General features: G+C 48.2%; 1 protein-coding gene across 2 annotated transcripts in view; it reads right to left on the bottom strand.

Annotated features, from left to right (window-relative positions):
* LOC143935833 (NXPE family member 1-like) overlaps window positions 1-21260 on the bottom strand; it is a 164203-nt gene that overhangs the window by 39219 nt on the left and 103724 nt on the right. For both annotated transcript variants that reach the window (XM_077459949.1, XM_077459950.1), the window contains exon 4: window positions 13785-13846. In XM_077459949.1, the coding sequence (XP_077316075.1) occupies window positions 13785-13846 (62 nt within the window). The remainder of the gene's footprint in view (window positions 1-13784; window positions 13847-21260) is intronic.

Raw genomic sequence — 21260 nt, 5'->3', positions numbered from 1 at the left:
ACTGGTAAATCACCGCCTAGGTCCAGGGGTTCCAAAAGTGCCTGTAAATTACCATCCCCCCCTGCAAGACTGGAGTCAGCCTCTCAAGACGAGTCAGTGCCCCTGTCGGGTTTTGCAGCCTCTCCTAATGTCGCAGCCCCGGTTTATGTCACTGAGGACTCCCTTAGGGCTACATTGGAGGGTTTTGAAGGGAGAATCATGAATTTTATTTCTGCTTCCCTAAAAGATAGCAGGAAAAGGGGTAGATCCCCTCCCTCTGCTGATATCCCTCTCTCAGATGATTCTTCTGAAAATGAGGAGGGATCCCTATCTTTGGATAGGGATCATGAGCAGTCGGATGAGTCAGAGGAAGAGGAGATAGTCCCCTCCTCCCAGGCGCTCAGAAAACAGGTGCAGTATTATACTGAATTGGTGCGTACCACATTCAGAATGCCTGCTGCGGAAGTCGCTACGTCCTCTGTCTCTTCCCTGGGAGTCAGGAAAGCCCCACAGACTGCCTATTCCTTCCCAATTCATCCTTTAATGGATAAATTGATGTATGAGGATTGGGGACATCCCGATAAACTGTTTGCTCATCCTAAAAGGTTTTCTATGCATTATCCTGTGGAGGAAAGTTTCACCAAGAAGTGGGGGGTCCCATCTGTCGATGCGGCTGTTTCTTGTGTGAATAAGAACCTAACTTGTCCTTTGGATAATGCGCAGGTATTCAAGGATCCAACTGATAAAAAGCTGGAAACCTTATTAAAAGCCTCCTTTTCCATGGCTGGCACTGTGGTGCAACCTACAGTCGCAGCCGTGGCGTTGTGTCAGTTCCTCAAGGAACAGGTTAAACAGATGCTTGGGCTCCTTCCCAGTGAGGAAGTAGAAAATTATACAGAATTGCCTCACATTCTGTGTTTCATAATTGATGCGATTTTGGATTCCGTCCAACAAGCATCACGTTTGTCTCTCATGTTGGTTCACATGCGAAGGGCCCTATGGCTAAAGAATTGGGCAGCTGAGCTGTCATGCAAGAAGCATTTGACTGGGTTCCCGTTTAAAGGGGAGCGTTTGTTTGGAGAAGAACTAGATAAGTTCGTCCAAAATATTTCAGGAGGAAAATCTACTCTCCTTCCAGTAAAAAAGAGCAAGCGTCCTTCATTCAGGCGTGCTCTCTCTCCCGAAGCATCAAGCTCTAAACAGTGGCGACGGCCTTCTCAGTCCTCCTCTACCAGAAAGGCTCAAGGCCAAGCCCAGGGACAGAAAAAGACTTGGGGGCGAAAGCCTGCCAAGCAGAGCCCAAAAACTTCCTTGTGAAGGGGCGCCCCCGCTCGGCAGAGTGGGGGGAAGGCTCCTGCAGTTTGCAGGCGCCTGGCGTGAAGAGATCCAGGACAAGTGGGTGATCTCTTCAGTATCTCTGGGCTACAAGCTAGAGTTTCAGGAGATTCCACCTTCTCGTTTCCTAAGGTCAAGGATCCCCAGGGATCCAGTAAAGCAAAAACCGCTATTTCGGGCCTTAGATCAGTTACTATCCCAGGGTGTGATAGTAGAAGTGAACCCGAAAGATCAGGGTTCGGGGTTTTACTCAAATCTCTTCACCGTTCCAAAACCAAGTGGAGGTGTCAGACCTATCTTGGATCTGAAAGACCTGAACCGGTTTTTACACATCCGGTCCTTCCGAATGCAGTCAATCCGCACTGTGGTCTCTTCCCGGCAAGGAGGAGAATTCATGGCATCAATAGATATCAAGGATGCATATCTCCATGTGCCAATTTTTCCCGCACACCAAAAGTTCCTAAGGTTCGCGGTAGAGCGGCGCCATTTTCAATTTGTGGCCTTGCCGTTCGGGCTTGCTACAGCCCCTCGAGTCTTCACAAAGATTCTAGACCCTCTCTTAGCAAACTTAAGAGCTCAGGGCATAGCCGTCATGGCTTATCTAGACGACTTGCTTCTCATGGAGAAAAATGCAGCGTTCCTTAGTCGCAGCGTCACCAAACGCTAGAACACCTAGAATGCCTAGGTTGGATTATAAACCTAGAAAAGTCGTCCCTACAACCGACTACCAGGTTGGAATACCTAGGTATGATCATCGACACCGCTCAGGGCAGGGTGTTTCTTCCAAGGCTAAAAGCCTTGGCCATTGGGGATCTGGTGCGCCTGATTCTGGGCAGAAGATCTTCCTCCATTCGGTTGTGCATGAGACTGTTAGGGAGGATGGTCGCCTCCTTCGAGGCCGTCCCATTCGCCCAGTTCCATTCAAGGCCTTTACAAGGTTGCATCCTTGCGGCTTGGAACAGGAAGCCCCAATCTCTGGATCTTCCTATGCGTCTATCCCCAGGGACACGCAAGAGTCTTGTCTGGTGGTTACAAACCAAGAATTTCCTGAAGGGCAAAACCTTTCTTCCTCTCTCATGGAAGATTATCACAACAGATGCCAGCCTGATAGGCTGGGGAGCTGTGTTGGAGGAAACATGCTCGCAGGGAAATGGTCTGCGACCGAGAATCTACTACCCATAAATATCTTAGAGATCCGGGCAGTTTACATGGCACTCATGGAGTGGTCTTACAGACTGCGAGGTTTCCCAGTTCGTGTTCATTCCGACAATGCCACCGCAGTGGCTTATATCAATCACCAGGGCGGTACCAGAAGTCCGGTGGCCCAAAAAGAGGTGAATCGCATACTTGTCTGGGCAGAAAAGCATGTTCCGTGTCTTTCTGCAGTCTTCATCCCAGGAGTGGAGAATTGGCAGGCAGATTTTCTCAGCCGCCAGCAGTTGTGCCCAGGAGAATGGGCTCTGCACCCCGACGTGTTTCAGAACATATGTCACAAGTGGGGTACTCCAGACGTAGATCTGTTTGCTTCCAGGTTCAATAGGAAGCTGGACACGTTTGTGTCAAGGACAAGAGATGCACTTGCTCAGGGGTCAGATGCTCTGACAGTTCCCTGGGATCAGTACAATCTGATCTATGCCTTCCCCCTGAGCCCGCTTCTGTCGCGGTTCCTGGGAAGGGTCAAGAGGGAGACAAAGTCGGTCCTTTTGGTGGCCTCGGCTTGGCCCAGGCAACCATGGTACGCAGAAATCATGAAGTTGGCAGTAGGCAGGCCATGGACCCTCCCTCTCCGGCCAGATCTGCTCTCACAGGGTCCAATCTACCATCCTGCTTTACGCAGTCTGAGTTTGACGGTCTGGCTGCTGAGACCCACATTCTGAGAGACCGTGGCCTTTCGGGGCCAGTCCTTTCTACTCTGGTCAATGCCAGAAAGCCGGCCTCCAGACTTGTTTATTACAAGATCTGGAGGACATATGTTTCCTGGTGTGAACTCAGGAAATGGCATCCTAGAAAGTATGTCATTAACAGAATCTTGGCCTTTCTCCAGTCAGGCCTGGAAATGAATTTGGCCATAAGCACTATCAAAGTGCAGATTTCGGCCCTGTCGGTATTTTAAAAAAAAACGCTTGCATCACATTCCCTAGTTCGGGCTTTTATCCAGGGGGCTATGCGGACAAAACCGCCAGTTAAACCTCCGGTATGCCCATGGGATCTGAATTTGGTTCTCTCGGCCTTACAGGGGCAACCATTTGAACCTTTACACCTGGCTTCTTTAGCTCTCCTGACTAAAAAGCTGGTCTTCTTAGTAGCCATATCTACGGCTAGAAGAGTATCAGAGTTGGCAGCTCTTTCCAGTAAGGAGCCGTATTTAATTATCCATAAGGACCGGGTGGTCATGCGTCCCAACAGGTCCTTTCTGCCTAAGGTGGTTTCGGGTTTCCATTTGAATCAGGATGTAATCCTACCATCCTTTTTTCCGGACCCTCAATACACAAAAGAGGAATCTTTACACACTTTAGATGTGGTTAGAGCAATCAGTATTTATCTTCAAGCAACTACTCAGATAAGAAAAACTGATTGTTTATTTATTCTGCCGGAAGGCCCTAGAAAGGGCCAGACGGCGTCAAAATCCACTCTCTCAAGATGGATCAGGCAAGTTATCTCTCAGGCCTATGGTTTAAAGGGGAAGATTCCTCCCTTTCGGGTGAAAGCGCACTCTACTAGGGCTGTTAGTGCTTCTTGGGCAGTGCATCACCAGGCCTCCCTGGCTCAGATCTGTAAGGCTGCGACTTGGTCATCAGTCCACACATTCACCAGATTCTATCAGGTGGATGTCAGAGGGCAAGAGGATATCGCCTTCGGGCGCAGTGTACTGCAGGCTGCAGTTTAGGTCCTCCGGTCCCTGGCGGCCTATATTTATGATCTGTGTCTCCCTCCCCTCAATCTTAGCATTGCTATGGGACATCCCACTATGTAATGAAGCTCCTGTGTCCCGTGATGTATGATCAAGAAAATTGGATTTTTATATACAGCTTACCTGTAAAATCCTTTTCTTGGGAGTACATCACGGGACACAGGACTCCCGCCCCTCTTGGGTTTTACGTGGTTTCTTATTGCTTTGCTACAAAACTGAGGTGCCTCCCAGATGGGAGGGGTTATATAGGGGAGGAATTCTCCTTAATTGGGGTCAACCAGTGTCCAATCACCAGAGGTGCCTATATAACCCACTATGTAATGAAGCTCCTGTGTCCCGTGATGTACTCCCAAGAAAAGGATTTTACAGGTAAGCTGTATATAAAAATCCCATTTTTTGATTTAGCTAGCAGGAGAGAGTTCACAGCGTCGCGTAAGTTTTGCAGTTCTATGGCCACGTCGCGAGCAAGGGATAATTTATGTTGCTTTTTCAGTACCCCGATGCGCCCCAAGTGAGAGTCCAGCTCTCTCTGCCTATCGTTCTTGTTTTAAGTTCCTAACTTAAGTACTTCTCTTATTACACACTTGTGAGCCTCCCATAGCTGACAAGGGGAGGCCACAAAGTTTGTGTTGGTCATGAAGTAGGTTTTGATCTCTTTCTCCAGGGTAGCGAACGACTGGTGGGAGGACCCAGTGGAGGTATCCAGCAGGGGGTCCATAGCCACGTTCAAGTCTCCCCCCAGAATTATCTGACCCTCTGCAAAGTCAGTCATTCTGTCCAGGCAATCCTCTATGAACCCCACCTGGCCTATGTTAGGGGCATAAACGTTGACAAGTGTTACCGCCTGTCCAAAAATGGAGCCCTTTACAAAGATATAGCACCCCATTTCATCACTAAAGACCTCTGTCAACACCCAACCAACATTCCTAGAGATAAGTATGCTAACCCCCTGGGATTTCGAATCTGGAGAGCAGCTGTGATAAGTGAAAGGGTAACTGAAGTTCCCAAGTTTAGGGATTTTCGAAGCCTTGAAGTGCATCTCCTGCAACAGAGCCATCTGAATGTGGAGCCTCCAGATCTCTCCCAGCACCTGTGATCTTTTCTCCGGTTGTTCAGTCCGCAGGCATTCAGGGAGAGCAGGGACACTCGTGGCATGGTCTTGAGTGGGGTGCCTCCTGTTGGGGGAGGGAGAGAAAAAAAAGGGGGGGAGGGGAGGGGGATGGGAGCAAGACAAAGACCGGAGAGGAGGAAAGAGGGGGGAGGAGAGATGGAGATACTAGAGAGGAGAGATGAGAAAGGAAAGAGAGGAGGAGAGAGAAAAAGCGTGGGTCAAACCACCGGCCAAGAGGAACTCCCCCTCGACAGGTGGCCAGAACCCACACCCAGATACGAACAAATACTAGTAACTACTGGCAACCTCTAAAATTTATACAAGATCTACACCTGGAACCCAGGTGGAAATCGGGCCTATGTGGGGTGAAGTGTCAATCGCAGCGGACTCTACATCACACATGAGCCTTCCTAGATTGGTAATAAACTTGACACTAGGTCACACACAACAGTTTGTAACAGAACATTTCAGTTTAAACCCTGGGGTCAACCACCGAACCAACTCCCATGGTAAACCTGATGCAACAACCCCGGAGGAGCGGGGAGCTCCGAGACTGGGCACTAACATTGTCCGAAAAGAGGTGCCCAAACTCACTTTGTACATAGTGGGAGGTGGCTCAGTGCGTGCCCCATTTGGTGATCCATGTATTGGTAAACCGTACTGAGAGAACAGATGCCAGGGACCATACTCTCGCGCCGCCTCTTCACATGGGGCCAAAGTGACCAGGAGCCCCTGATCCTCAAATAGAACACAAACAGTTAAGTCAACCATATCGCCGACATGATGGCCGGCTAGAGGAGGAGGGAAGTAAAGTAGGTGCCCCAGTAAGCAGATCTGTTGGCGGAGTGTCCACGCAGAGTTGCTCCCCTGACCCAACAATCCAAACAGTGAAGGAAGTTTCTTTACTTATTCAGCCAGGCAAACAATCTGACAGGTCAGAGATCTTGACTGACACTCCTATTCCCAGCCAGGGCACCCCCTAGACAGCTCAAAGACAGGTCTATAAAGGGTCACATAGTTGGTTACATTTAGAAGAGGCAGGCTGGAGCACCCCGAGCGCCAAGAGACTGTCACAGTTCAGGATCTGATGGCCAGACCAGGGCCACTGGAGGGGCAGCCCCCCGGGATCGGGACCGTCTGTGCCTTTGGGGCAAGGGGAGAGACCTCTGGGGAGTCACCTCTTCCAGCAGAACATCCAGCCAGTTTGGAAAAGCAATCGGCTCGGCTCCCAGAAAAAAAAAAGATCCGGGGACTGCAGGTTGAAGTGGCGGTTGTCTTTCTTCACCTGGACATAGAAGGGAAATCCCCAGGTATAGGTGGCCCCAGCTTCCCGTATATAACGCTCAGGAGGGGTCTCACTGCCCTGCACATCCCCAGAGTGGCCCGAGAGAGATCCGGCAGGAGCTGAACTGAGGTGCCATCAAAGTCCATAGGACCCCTGTACCAGGCCCATTGTAGAATCGTCACCTTATAGTAGTGAACTCAGCACAGGACATCCCTCAGTGGACCGTCAGCAGGGGACATACCCTGGGCCACCCGATGGACTCTATCCAACTCTATTGCTGCCATCGGTTCCCTACCGAGATAGGAGTTGAAGATGGAGGTAATTGTAGCTGTCAAGTCCCCGGGGGTCGTTGCCTCAGGCAACCCCCGGACTCTAATATTATTCCTCCTGCTCCTATTCTCAATGTCTTCAGAGTTGGAGGAGCTGGGCTCTGTGGTGGGACAAAGTGGTCTCCAATGCATTTATGCAGGCTTCCTGTGACACTAGGTTAGTGTCTATGGTGGCAACCCTGTTGTCTGTGTGGGTGACTTGGGCTCTAAGGTCCTCCACCTCTCTCTGAAGGGGAACTTCAATACACTGGGCCCAGTTGTCCAGCTCCTGCCTGGTAGTCTGGCCACTCTCCCTATGTTGGATCTGCTGGAGAGCCTCCAGCGGTAACATGTCTGCCGCAGTGTGCTTGTCTTCCATGATGCTGGCGGAGGGAGATAGGCTCAGGCATGGTGAGGGGATTGGGGAACAGTCTCTCACCTCTCCGGCCGCTGCATGCGGCGTCGTGGTACAGGATCGCGGAGGAGAGTCTCTCTGGGCCGTCCGGCTGGTGGCTGAAGGTGACGGCGCCATGATGGCTGCCTCAGGCTCCACGCGGTCTGGACTCTCCGGAGCTCGGGAGGCAAAGAAGCATGTTATTTCCTCCAGATTGCGGGACGGAGGAGCACAGTGAGTCCTCCGCTTTCTGGGCATCTGTCAGGTGACCATGAAATGTAGCTAAAAGGCCGTCGGATAGGCTCCGTGTATCGGGAGCTCAGAGTTCAGCATCCGTCAGCCACGCCCCCCACATAGATTGAATTTGATGGATTTGTGTCTTTTTTTTCAACCTCTTCTTCTATGTAACTATGTAACATAGGCACCAATGTTCAGTTTCTCCATCACATGATCTGCCCTAAGAACATCATCACAGTTCTTTGGCCATTATGACACGCTGAGGGCCGGATGGTGGAACCTGCTGATCTTGTGGTACAGATCCTTTGCCCTCCAAATTGGTGTGTAAAGCCTGCGTTAAAGACCCCCTTGGCAGAACAGATATCCTATATCAAAGAGGCACTGACAGAGAGCATGAAGAGCTTATTGACCCAGTCCCAGTGGTTTGGATAAGAATCCAGAACTGGACCCACCTGAATTCTGTGGAAGTAGAAATTGACATCTTTTAATTTTGCCATTATCTCTTCCTTTGTGTAAGCGGTGAAGCAACCAGTGACACGGGGGTCTTATGCCCAGCTACCACAGAAGCTCAAGAAGTACTATCCAAATTTAAAGAAACAGCTTCTGACTTTTCCTTTGATGCCAGAGATAAGAGTGCTCATGAAAGAGGAATGGGGAATGAGACATGCCTAAGGTCATTGCCTCCTTGCAGTGCCTGGAGAGGCATATAACCCCTCCTCTGGATGAGTCACGCTCCTTTAAAGATGCTATGGAGAGAATAGTGGATGCTGATCTGAAGAGGATTTTTACTACTGCTGGGGCTGCCTGCAGGCTAGTTGTTGTGTTAACATCAGTAGCCAGGGCCTTGAGGGCATGGACTACCAAGATTGAGTGGTCCCTGGAGTAGAAGTTTGATTCAAATAGTGCAGCACTTGAAAATATCAAGCTGTTTTCAGATTTTATAGCATAAGCTTTGATGGACCTGGACAATTAATTGCCAGAATCTTGGTTAATTTTGCCATGGCCATTGAAGCATCGACTGGCTGATTCGGCCTCCGAGCAAGACTTGTGCATAACATTTAAGAACACTATTCTTCAGATTACTGGGGGGAAATCTCTTTTTCCTCATGAGAAGTTATTGTCAACAGTCTTTTTGATCAAGGACGCATCAGGATCAATTCAAGGAGTATCTGTCTTACTCTCTTTTTGGCAAGACCTGGGTTTTAAATATAGTGTAAAAGAGTTTTCATTACATAAAGATCCTGGGATCTCTTGAGAAACGATTGTCACTACAGCAATGTGTCTCAGAATTGTTGCAGTCATATGCCATTGTACCAGTGCCAAAGACAAATTGGGACAAGGGGAGTATTCCTGTGTTTTCCTTGTGAAAAAGGCATCCAGTAAGTGGAGACTGATGTTGGACCTTAAGGTGCTCAAATCTTCCTAAAAGATATAATGTATTTTTGTCTAGGGTACCATAACGTTGGTTGTACAAAAGGTAGATTAAATGGTCTCAGTGGACCTTGAAAATGCCTACCTCCATGTGCCCATAGCCAAGGAGCATCAGACGTATCTGAGATTCCACTTCAGAAATCATTATTTTCAGTTTTGGTGCTTACCATTCAGCCTAAGTTCAACTCCAAGAACCTTTGCAAAAGTAATACTGGGGGCAGGGGCGGATCCAGGGGGGGGGCAACGGGTCAATTGCCCCCTCCGAGAATACCGCCAGCTTGGCCGGTTCCGCGGGTCCAATCGCGGCCGGTTCCGCGGGTACCCGCGGGCCGGTTCCGCGGGTCCAATCGCGGCCGGTTCCGCGGGTACCCGCGGGCCGGTTCCGCGGGTCCAATCGCGGGCGGTTCCGCGGGTACCCGCGGCCGGTTCCGCGGGTCCAATCGCGGTCGGTTCCGCGGGTACCCGCGCGGCCGGTTCCGCGGGTACCCGCGCTTAGTGGACGAGTGAGGGGGGGGGGCAGCTGGGCGGCTTAGGAGGGCTGCTGGCCAATCAGGAAGCCAGCAGGCAGGGGAGCAGGGAGATGACATCATCTCTCACTGCCCTGCATCCCTCCAGTTCCACCCTCACTGTGTAGGAAGCTGTGTGCAGCAGAGAGATTGCATCATCTCTCTGCTGCCTATCTTCACTCTGGGACCCAACAAAAGACCACCAGTAGGTGACAATCCGCAATGTGTGGCAGGCTACGTGGCAAGTGGCAATCCGCAATGTGTGGCAGGCTACGTGGCAAGTGGCAATCCGCAATGTGTGGCAGACTACGTGGCAAGTGGCAATCCACAATGTGTGGCAGACTACGTGGCAAGTGGCAATCCGCAATGTGTGGCAGGTGACGTGGCAAGTGACAATCCACAATGTGTGGCAGGTGACGTGGCAAGTGACAATCCGCAATGTGTGGCAGGTGACGTGGCAAGTGACAATCCGCAATGTGTGGCAGACTACGTGGCAAGTGGCAATCCACAATGTGTGGCAGACTACGTGGCAAGTGGCAATCCGCAATGTGTGGCAGGTGACGTGGCAAGTGACAATCCGCAATGTGTGGCAGGCTACGTGGCAAGTGGCAATCCGCAATGTGTGGCAGGCAACGTGGCAAGTGACAATCCGCAATGTGTGGCAGGTGACGTGGCAAGTGACAATCCCCAATGTGTGGCAGGTGACGTGGCAAGTGGCAATCCGCAATGTGGGTCAGGCAACGTGGCAAGTGACAATCCGCAATGTGTGGCAGGTGACGTGGCAAGTGGCAATCCGCAATGTGAGGCAGGCTACGTGGCAATCCGCATCTGGTGGCAGGCGACGTGGCAAGTGACAATCCGCAATATGTGGCAGGTGACGTGGCAAGTCACAATCCGCAATGTGTGGCAGGTGACGTGGCAAGTGACAATCCGCAATGTGTGGCAGGTGACGTGGCAAGTAACAATCCGCATTTGGTGACAAGTGACAATCCACATTTGGTGGCAGGCGACATGGCAAGTGACATCCTCAGGGCTCCCACTGATTCTGCAATATGGTGAGTTGAACCATTTAATTTTATATTACAATGTATTAATAGAAATAATGCGCTTCAATCATCCTGACACCATAACAACCATGGTGCCGTAATGATTGAAGCGCCAATACCAGCCATTTCCCATATAAATTGCCCCCCAAAAAACATATTTTATAGCAGTGCCCCTCCCGAGATTAGACTCTGGATCCGCCCCTGACTGGGGGTGTTAGCATGTCTCTGCAGGCAGAATGTTCCAATATACCACTATCTCAACAACAGAGCCTTCCTAGTACCAGGTCTCAGTGGTACGACAACAGACCCCGCCCTTCCTTTTTGAACCCTCCCATTTGGTGAAAATGGGCGTGGTTTCATAAAAAAATGGATGTAAGGTGGTGTGGTCAGCTTCTGAGATGAACAAGGGATGGAGGGAAAGGGAGAGAGAGAGGGAGGGACAGCAGGCCCAGATCCTACACAACAATAGAAATATGTGTATTCTAGAAAGTTTAAAAATCAGCAGATAAAGATACTCCACACACCTGGTGTTAGCACTTCAATCATCCCCGCACCATGGTTGTTATGATGTCAGGATGATTGAAGTGCATTATTTCTATTATTACATTGTAATATAAAATGAAATCATTCAACTTACCATAATGCAGAATCAGTGGGAGCCATGAGAGTGTCACTTGCCAAGTCACCTGCCACCAGATGCCATCAGGTTTCCCCAGCGGAGTCCCTCCTTCCATCAGGTGCCCCCAGCGGAGTCCCTCCTTTCATCAGGTGCCCCCAGCGGAGTCCCTCCTTTCATCAGTTGCCCCCCAGCGGAGTCCCTCCTTGCATAAGGTGCCCCCAGCGGAGTCCCTCCTTCCATAAGGTCCCCCAGCGGAGTCCCTCCTTGCATCTGTCTCCTCTTCAGTGGAGCCCCTCCTTACATCTGTGTCCCCAGCGGAGCCCATCCTTACATCTGTGTCCCGAGCGGAGCCCCTCCATGCATCTGTGTCCCCAGCGGAGCCCCTCGTTACATATCCTTACATCTGTGTCCCCAGTAGGGATGAGCTTCGAGTTCGAGTCAAACTCATGTTCAACTCAAACATTGCCTGTTCAGCGAACAGTGAACAATTTGGGGTGTTTGCGGCAAATTCGAAAAGCCGCGGAACCCCCTGTAGAAGTCTATGGGAGAAATCTAAAGTGCTAATTTTAAAGGCTAATATGCAAGTTATTGTCCTAACAAGTGTTTGGGGACCTGGGTCCTGCCCCAGGGGACATGTATCAATGCAAAAGAAAGTTTTAAAAACAGCCGTTTTTTTTCGGGAGCAGTGATTTTAATAATGCTTAAAGTGAAACAATAAAAGTGTAATATTCCTTTAAATTTTGTACCTGGGGGGTGTCTATAGTATGCCTGTGAAGGGGCACATGTTTCCCATGCTTAGAACTGTCCCTGCACAAAGTGTAATTTCTGCAGGAAAAAAAGTAATTTAAAATCACTCGCGGCTATAATGAATAGTCGGCTCCCCATAATACAGAGAACAGTCATTGAAAGTCATTGGTGATAAAAAAAAAAATGTGGGGTTCCCCCAAATTTAATTACCACACCCTTCAGGTCTGGTATGGATATTAAGGGGGGGAACCCCGCGTCAAATAAAAAAAAATATTACGTGGGGTTCCCCCTAAATATCCATACCAGACCCTTCAGGTATGGTATGGATTTCAAGGGGAATTCCATGCCAAATTTAAAAAAATTGCGTGGAGTTCCCCCTAAAAAATCCATACCAGACCCTTTATCAGAGCACGCAACCTGGCAGGCCGCAGGAAAAGAGGGGGGGACGAGAGAGCGTCTCCACCCCTCCTGAACCGTACCAGGTCACATGCCCTCAACACTGGGAGGATGCTTTGGGGGTCTGTGACCCCTCAAAGCACCTTGTCCCCATGTTGATGAGGACAAGGGCCTCATCCCCACAACCCTGGCCGGTGGTTGTGGGGGTCTGCGGGCAGATCCTGCCCCCCCCCCCCCCGTTTGAAATGGTAAGGGGGTACAAAAGTACCCCTATCATTTCACAAAGAAAGTGTAAAAGAATGTTAAACACACACACACCATTGAAAAAGTCCTTTATTAAAAATAAAAAATAAATTAAAAAAAGATTCCAGCGGTGGTAATCCACTCTTGCTATCCAGCGACGGGTGATCTTTCCCTCCAGCGCAGCGCAGTCCATCCATCCTGTGTCTCCACCCGGCAGCCTGACATTTCTTATATGAGGAGGGCGGGGCCACCCATTACCTGGCCCCGTCCCCTCTGACGCAAGTGGGAAAGCCTGGCTTCCCCAATGACATGTGGGTGACCCTGCCCCCCTCTGATGTAAGGGAAACCTGCGTTTTTTGCATTGATACATGTCCCCTGGGGCAGGACCCAGGTCCCTAAACACTTTTTAGGACAATAACTTGCATATAAGCCTTTAAAATTAGCACTTTAGATTTTGAACGTTCGAGTCCCATAGACTTTAATAGGGTTCTAAAGTTCACACGAAGCTTAGGTCTGTTCGCAGGTTCTGGTGCGAACCGAACCGGGGGCTCTTCGGCTCATCCTTAGTCCCCAGCCGCGCCCCTCCTTACACCTGTGTCCCCAGCCACGCCCCACCTTACACTTGTGTCCCCAGTGAAGCCCTTCCTTACACCTGTGTCCCCAGGGGAGTCCCTCTTTACATCAGTGTCCACAGCGGATTCCCTCCTTACATCTGTGTCCCCAGTGGAGCAGCAGAGTCCTCCTCACATCTGTGGCCATGTTTAAAAAATTATTATTATTTATATATATATATATATATATATATATATATATATATATATATATCATTATTATTTTTTTGTGACTGCCTGGGCTGGGCGCTCCCTATGGATGGGCCACCACTGCCAGGGCTAGTTAAGTCCTGTCATGTGCTGACATTACACAAAGCCAGGAAAATGGAAAACTGTTATTAGTACCGTAATTTTCCTTTCCTAGATACCTGTCAGCACATATATCTCTCTATCCCATTGCAAGTCTTTTTAGAGAACACTTGCTGGCCATAGACAATTCAAATCTTGGCCAGACAATTTCTCGGTAGCAGGGATTTCCCTGTCAGCAATTTCTTTCCTGCAACCTTACTATGCAGACACGAGGCAGAGCCAGGAAAGGAAAATTACTGCATTGATAACAATTTTTAATTTTACAATCTTCTTTTGATTTACCAGCAAAAAAAGTAATATGAAAATGCAGACTTACGTGGGCATTTTAAAACATCAATGCTTCCAACATCCTTGGGAATTTCTATGCCAATTTTGGACCTTTAATATGAATAATGCAAAACAAGAAAAATATTTACAATTTCAATGGTGTGGATATGCTTTCATTGTACAGTATGTTTATATGATGAACCCCCCCCCCCTCCACCCACCCAAAAAAGGCTTATCTAAACCTAAAAACTAAAATGCATTGTTTCTTTTAACACATTTCTTGTCCTAGGGTTAAAATGGACAGAACTCCCGAACAGGGGAAATGTTCTAACCCGAACGGCGAATCCCATTGAAGTCTATGGGAACTGAACAGGAAAAATCAAAAGTACCCATTTTGAAGGCTTATTTGAAAGTAATTGCCAATAAAAGGGTTATGGGGGTCTGGGTACTGCCCCGGGGGACATGTATCAATGCCAAAAAGTGTTTAAAAAGGATAATTTTTTCAGGGGCAATGATTTTAATTATGCTTAAAGTGCAACAATAAAAATGAAAAACTCCTTTAAATAGATTCCCGGGGGGTCCCCTTAATGCGCCTGTAAAGTGGCACATCTGCAGCATGCATAAAACATGCTGCAGCAAAAATTTAATTTCTAAAGAAAAAAACTCAAATCCCGTTTAAAATGACTCACGATTAAGATTGCCGGCACCTGGCTATTAAAAAAATAAAGAACAAAATGGCATGGGGTCCTTCGAGTCTGGTATGGATTTGGAGGGAAACCCCACGCCTGAATATGAACAAAAAAAAGCCAGCGTTTCCCCACCAAAATCCATATGACACCCTTATCCGGGCATGCAGGTCAGGAAAGGGGGAGGGGAGGAAGCATGCGCCCCCCCTTCTGAACCATACCAGGCCACTGTCATGAAAATCGCATGAAGAGACTGACCTCCAGGTCTTCTGATTTACGATCGTCGCGGGTACGCACGATCGTACGAGTGCGTATGCGTTCGTATGCAGGTGCGCGTGCGCGGGCACGTGCGCGGTCGCGTGCGTGCATCCGTGTTGGCGCCAAACGGCCTATTTAAACTAGCCTCTTGCTAATGGTCTCTGCTGTCTGCTCTACAGCGTTATACCTGTGAGACGTGATCCGTAGTATTCGTTCCTGTTTGACCCGGCCTGCCTGTGACCCATCTGCTATCTGCCTGCACCCGACCCCGGCTTGTTGTGACGATTCTCCTGCCTGTTCCCTTGTACTTCGCTTCCAGTCTGATATCTGACCCGGCTTGCTCTGACCATCCGTCTGCTAACGGTGAACCTGCTTATATTGAACTGTGTCATCTGCTGCAAGTAACCTGCTTGTCTTATTGAACTGTTCACCTGCTGCAAGTGCCTGCTCATATTGAACTGTTCATCTGCTGCAAGTACCTGTGTATATTGCACTGTTCATCTGCTATAAATTACCTGCTGATCCATTCGCTGTGATTACCTGCTCCACTGACTTTCACCTACCCATCCTACTCCTCTGTTGATCCTGCCAGGCACCTGTACCCCTCCTTACTCCTGTGTTCCCTGTTACATTGCCAGGAAACCGGTAGTGGGAGTTGTAAGGGAGGCCTCTTTCCGCAATCCGGGCTCGCTACTAGAAGGTACGTGACAGTAGAAGACAGCCAATGTCTGAGCCAGAGCGGGGAGCCTCCGCCATGGAAGAACTTTGTCAACACCTGGCAGGACTTTCTGAGGCAGTTAACCTGTAAGTAACATCTTAAACTTCATTTAAGTAATTGTATTGTAACTGGGAAATGAGTGCTAGCAGGGTTGAAGGTTTTGCTCAGTGCACAGTGTGCCACATGTATGCAAAACTGGTGCAAGAGCTCCAGGATGCATACCGCTGTGACAGATGTGAGCAGGTTGCCCTTCTAGAAGCTCGCATTAGAGATCTGGAGGAGCAAGTTGCAACACTGGGCGGAAAGGTCAACCTTGAAAGGGGTCCTCTGCTCGCTGAGCAGGTGGTCAGTAGGGTTGATGTGGAGGGTGGAGGGGCAAGTCAGGATTATCACATAGGAAGATGGGTTAATGTAGTTAGAGGGAGTGGAAGGGGCTCGCAGAAAAGGAAGGCCAGTCCTGTGTTTGTGCATCAAAACAAATTTGCCGAGTTGGGTGAAGATGTGGAGGTGACAAACACAGAGGTGGCAGCCCTAGATGTCACTGCTCCCCCTAACAGCCGGGAGAGCAGCCCATCTAGTAGAGGAGGTGAGGGGAGTGCAGAAAGGCCTAGACAGTTGGTGGTTATAGGGGATTCTATAATCAGAAGGACTGTAATAATAATAATTTGTCGCCAGGATCGCCTCAACCGAATAGTTTGCTGTCTCCCTGGTGCTAGGGTTCGGCATGTGGTGGACCGGGTGGATAAATTACTGGGAGGGGCTGGGTATGACCCAGCAGTCTTGGTCCACGTTGGAACCAATGACCGTATACATGGAAGGTGGAGGCTCCTTAAGAATCAATTTAGAGAACTAGGCTGCAAGTTGAAGGGAAGAACCTCCAAGGTGATATTCTCTGAAATATTGCCTGTGCCATGCGCAACACAGGAAAGGCAGGGGGTGATTAGAGAGCTGAATGCATGGCTAAAGACCTGGTGTAGGGAGGAGGGATTTGGGTTTCTAGAGCACTGGGCTGACTTTTCATTGGGGTGCAACCTATATGCTAATGATGGTTTGCACTTGAATGGAAGGGGGTCTGCTGTGCTGGGGAAGAGGTTTATGGGAAGGCTGGAGGAGTATTTAAACTGGGTTTGAGGGGGGAGGGTGAACCAGAAGAACATTGGGCAGACAGGTCAGTTAGGGGTCAGACATTAATGGAGGGTGGAATGGGGATAGATGGGGGGTGGGATATGGCAGGTGACAAGAAATTTCCCATGTTGCAAACAGCCATTGAAAACTATAGTGCAATTTGTACTACTAAAAATAATATGAAAAACACCAGAGCAAAATGTAATAATGCATTAAAGTGTTTGTTCACCAATGCCAGAAGTCTGCCAAGCAAAATAGGTGAGTTGGAAGCTGTGGTGCATGAGGAGAGCTATGATGTAATCGGTATTGCTGAAACTTGGCTTCAATCCTCACATGACTGGGCTATTAATATTCCTGGCTATGCACTCTTTCGGAGAGACAGGGTAAAAAGGAAAGGTGGCGGGGTCTGTCTCTATGTGAGAAGTGATCTCAAAGCAAGTGTGAAAGAGGACCTGGTGGATGGAGAGTGTGATGAGTCCGAAGCATTATGGGTGGAACTGCATTTAGATGGGTGTAGTTCAAAGTTAATCGTTGGAGTTTGTTATAGACCACCCAATGTGAATGAGGAGGTGGAGACTCAGCTCCTTGCACAGATGGAAAGGGCTGCAAGGGCTGGGACAGTGATAATAATGGGGGATTTTAACTACCCAGAAATTGACTGGAGTAATGGCACTGCTGGGACAGTTAAAGGGCAAAAAATGATAAACCTATTACAGGACAATTTTATGGTCCAGTTTATTGAGGCCCCAACTAGGAATGAAGCTCTGTTGGACCTGGTAATCTCAAACCATGCGGAGCTTATTACTAATGTCCAGATAAAGGAACACCTGGGTAGCAGTGATCATAACATGATTTCCTTTGATGTTAGCGCTAAACAAGAAATACATACGGGTAAGATAAAAACACTTAACTTCAAGAGAGCTAATTTTCCGAGGATGAGGGCTACTCTCCAGGACTTAGACTGGGAGAGAATATTCGCTTCAATGGGCACAGAACAGAAATGGGAATTCTTCAAAAAGACTGTTGGGGACCTCACTGCAAAGTATATTCCCATGGGCAATAAGTTTAAAAGGCTAAAAACAAAACCTATGTGGCTCACGGCCAAAGTTAAAAAAGCTATAAACTGTAAGAGAAGAGCTTTTAAAAAATATAAAAATGAAGGATCACTAGTGTCATTTAAATGTTACAAAGAAATTAACAGAATATGTAAAAAGGAAATCAAGGATGCAAAAATTCAAAACGAACGACAGATTGCAAAAGATAGTAGGACAAACCCCAAAAAATTCTTCAAATATATTAATAGTAAAAAGGTCAAGTCTGAGCATGTAGGCCCTTTACAAAACAATCTAGAGTTGGTGACTGGGGACAAAGAGAAGGCTAATTTATTAAACACTTTCTTCAGCTCTGTGTACACAAAAGAGCATGGGGGAGCGCATGTCCATAATGGGGGTGATAGTGACACAGCCCCAAATGATCCACAATGGCTCAAAAGTGATATGGTCCAGAAATACTTAGACAGAATAAAGGTGGATAAAGCACCTGGCCCTGATGGCATCCACCCACGGATCCTAAAAGAATTGAGCTCTGTAATTTCAGAGCCATTGTATCTAATTTTTAGGGACTCATTAATGACGGGAATAGTCCCACTGGATTGGCGCAGGGCGAACGTGGTGCCTATATTTAAAAAGGGATCAAAGTCTTTACCAAGTAACTATAGACCTGTTAGCTTAACTTCTATAGCTGGGAAGATACTGGAGCGTTTAATAAAAGACCACATTTACGAGTTCTTGCTGAACAAAAACACTTTAAGCAACAGACAACATGGATTCATGAAAGACAGAAGTTGTCAGACAAATCTGATTACTTTTTATGAGGAGGTAAGTAAAACCTTGGACAGAGGGGTGGCGGTGGACGTGGTATACTTGGATTTTGCAAAAGCATTTGATACAGTTCCCCACACACGGCTCATGTGTAAGGTAAAGTCTACTGGTTTGGAAACATCAGTTTGTAAATGGATAGAAAATTGGCTAGAAGACAGAATTCAGAGAGTAGTGGTTAATGACTCTTACTCTGAATGGTCTAAGGTTATCAGTGGTGTACCCCAAGGTTCAGTGTTGGGACCCTTACTTTTTAACATCTTTATAAATGATATTGGTTCTGGGATCAAAAGTAATATTTCTGTCTTTGCAGATGACACCAAGATATGCAGTGGAATAACGTCTTTACAGGATGTCTCCAATTTACAAGCCGACCTCAATACACTGTCTAATTGGTCGACTATGTGGCAGATGAGGTTTAATGTTGATAAATGTAAAGTTATGCACTTGGGGCCTAAGAATATGCATGCATCATACACGCTAGGGGGAGTACAACTGGGGGAATCCATAGTGGAGAAGGATCTGGGGGTTTTGGTAGACCATAAGCTCAATAACAACATGCAATGCCAAGCTGCTGTTTGCAAAGCGAGCAAAGTCCTTTCTTGTATTAAGAGAGGTATGGACTCCAGAGAAAGAGATATAATTTTGCCCCTGTTCAAATCATTAGTAAGACCTCACCTGGAATATGCCGTTCAGTTTTGGGCACCAGTTCTCAAAAAGGATATCGGGGAACTGGAGAAAGTGCAGAGAAGGGCAACCAAACTGATAAGAGGCATGGAGGAACTCAGCTATGAGGAGAGATTAGAGGAACTAAATTTATTCACTCTTGAGAAGAGGAGATTAAGGGGGGATATGATCAACATGTTCAAATACATTAGGGGTCCATATAGTGAACTTGGTGTTGAGTTGTTCTCTGTACGGTCAACCCAGAGGACACGGGGGCACTCTTTACGTCTAGAGGAAAAGAGATTTCATCTTCAAGTACGGAAAGGTTTCTTCACAGTTAGAGCTGTGAAAATGTGGAATAGACTCCCGCCAGAGGTGGTTCTGGCCAGTTCAGTAGATTGCTTTAAGAAAGGCTTGGATACTTTCCTGATGGTACATAATATAACTAGGTACTAACAAAGGTAAAGTTGATCCAGGGAAAATCCGATCGCCTATTGGGGGATCAGGAAGGAATTTTTTTCCCCTGCTGTAGCAAATTGGAGCATGCTCTGCTGGGTTTTTTTTTCGCCTTCCTCTGGATCAATTGTGGGCATAAAATTGGGTATCTGGATTGTACGATTATTTTTTATTTTATTTATTTGTTTTTAGGGTTGAACTGGATGGACTTGTGTCTTTTTTCAACCTGACTAACTATGTAACTATGTAACTATGTAAGTTAAGGGCCTCCAGCAAGGCTACACCCGGCTGGAAGAACGGGTGATTGCTCTTTCCAACCCCTCCGGATCCTTGGGGGCCCCTCAACCATCAGTTTCTTCAGCTGAAGCAGGACCAGCACCTACAGTTGTGATGTTACCACCAGAACCTAAAGTTCCCACACCCGAGCGATTTTCTGGGAATCGCAGTGGCTTCAGGGCCTTTCACAACTCCTGCAAATTATATTTCACCCTCCAACCACGGACCTTTTCTCTGGAGGCTACCAAGGTGGGTTTTGTGGTATCTTTACTCTCTGGAGACCCCCAGACCTGGGCCCACCACCTGTTAGAACAGAAGGACACAGCGTTGGCTAATCTTACTACTTTTTTTGATGCAATGGCTCAAATATACGAAGATCCCCAACTTTCAGCGACTGCAGAAACCGCCTTGCGGACCCTCCAGCAGGGACGAAGGGCGGTGGAAGATTATGTGGCCGAGTTCAGGCTATGGGGCGTGGATACGAACTGGAATGATGCTGCCCTTCGTCATCAGTTCCGCATGGGACTCTCTGATTCTTTGAAAGATGAGCTTGCTAGAGTCGGTGTTCCACAGACCTTAAACGCACTAATTGACTTGGTGATACAGATCGATCATCGTCTGAGAGAGAGGAGAGCCGAGAGGGCCACAGGTTTCTCTCGCCCAACCTGGATACTTCCAAAGGCCCCAAGCCATTTACATCCAGCACCTGCCGCCCGACCCGGGGCCACGTCTGACACACCTGAGCCTATGCAACTTGGGGTCTTGCGACCATCTCTTACCCCCGAAGAACGTCAACGTCGGCAGAATAACAATCTATGTCTCTATTGCGGGGAATCTGGACATTACGTCAGGAACTGTCCTATTAAGCTCCGTAAGTGTCCATCTATGCCTCCTGATCTCCCAGACTCTTTAATGAAGTTTTCACCTCACCTTATCATTTCTGTCTCCTTCCAGTTCCCAGGAAAGACTTTACAGACGCCCGCCATTATTGATTCCGGGGCATGCAGCTGTTTTATGGATTCATCCTTTGCTGCCCAACATCAGATTCCTCTCCTACCTAAGACCCGCGGACTCTCTATCCATTTGGCCGATGGCTCCGCTGTTAAATCTGGTCCTGTAACTCAAGAAACTGAACCTCTATCTACTGTTATCTCTGGTTCGCATCAAGAACTTCTCCGGATGGACATTATCACCTCCCCACTTTTTCCTGTAATACTTGGGATGCCCTGGCTACAGGCCCACAATCCAACCATAAATTGGGCTACAGGAGAAATTACTTTTTCTTCACCTTATTGCCAGAAGTTCTGTGGTTCCTCCGGTTTCCTGAGACCAGCAACCTTATTATCTATTGACTCAGAGATCGATTTATGTCAGGCCATTCCCGAAGTCTACCATGAATTCCTGGACGTGTTCAGTAAACAAAAGGCAGAGGTGCTCCCGCCCCACCGAGCTTATGACTGCCC

This window comes from Lithobates pipiens, unplaced genomic scaffold, assembly GCF_037356315.1.
Source record: "Lithobates pipiens isolate NorthernLeopardFrog02 unplaced genomic scaffold, aLitPip1_a1.2 Scaffold_28, whole genome shotgun sequence".
Lineage (NCBI taxonomy): Eukaryota > Metazoa > Chordata > Amphibia > Anura > Ranidae > Lithobates > Lithobates pipiens.
This window is presented reverse-complemented; position numbering and strand designations above follow the sequence as displayed.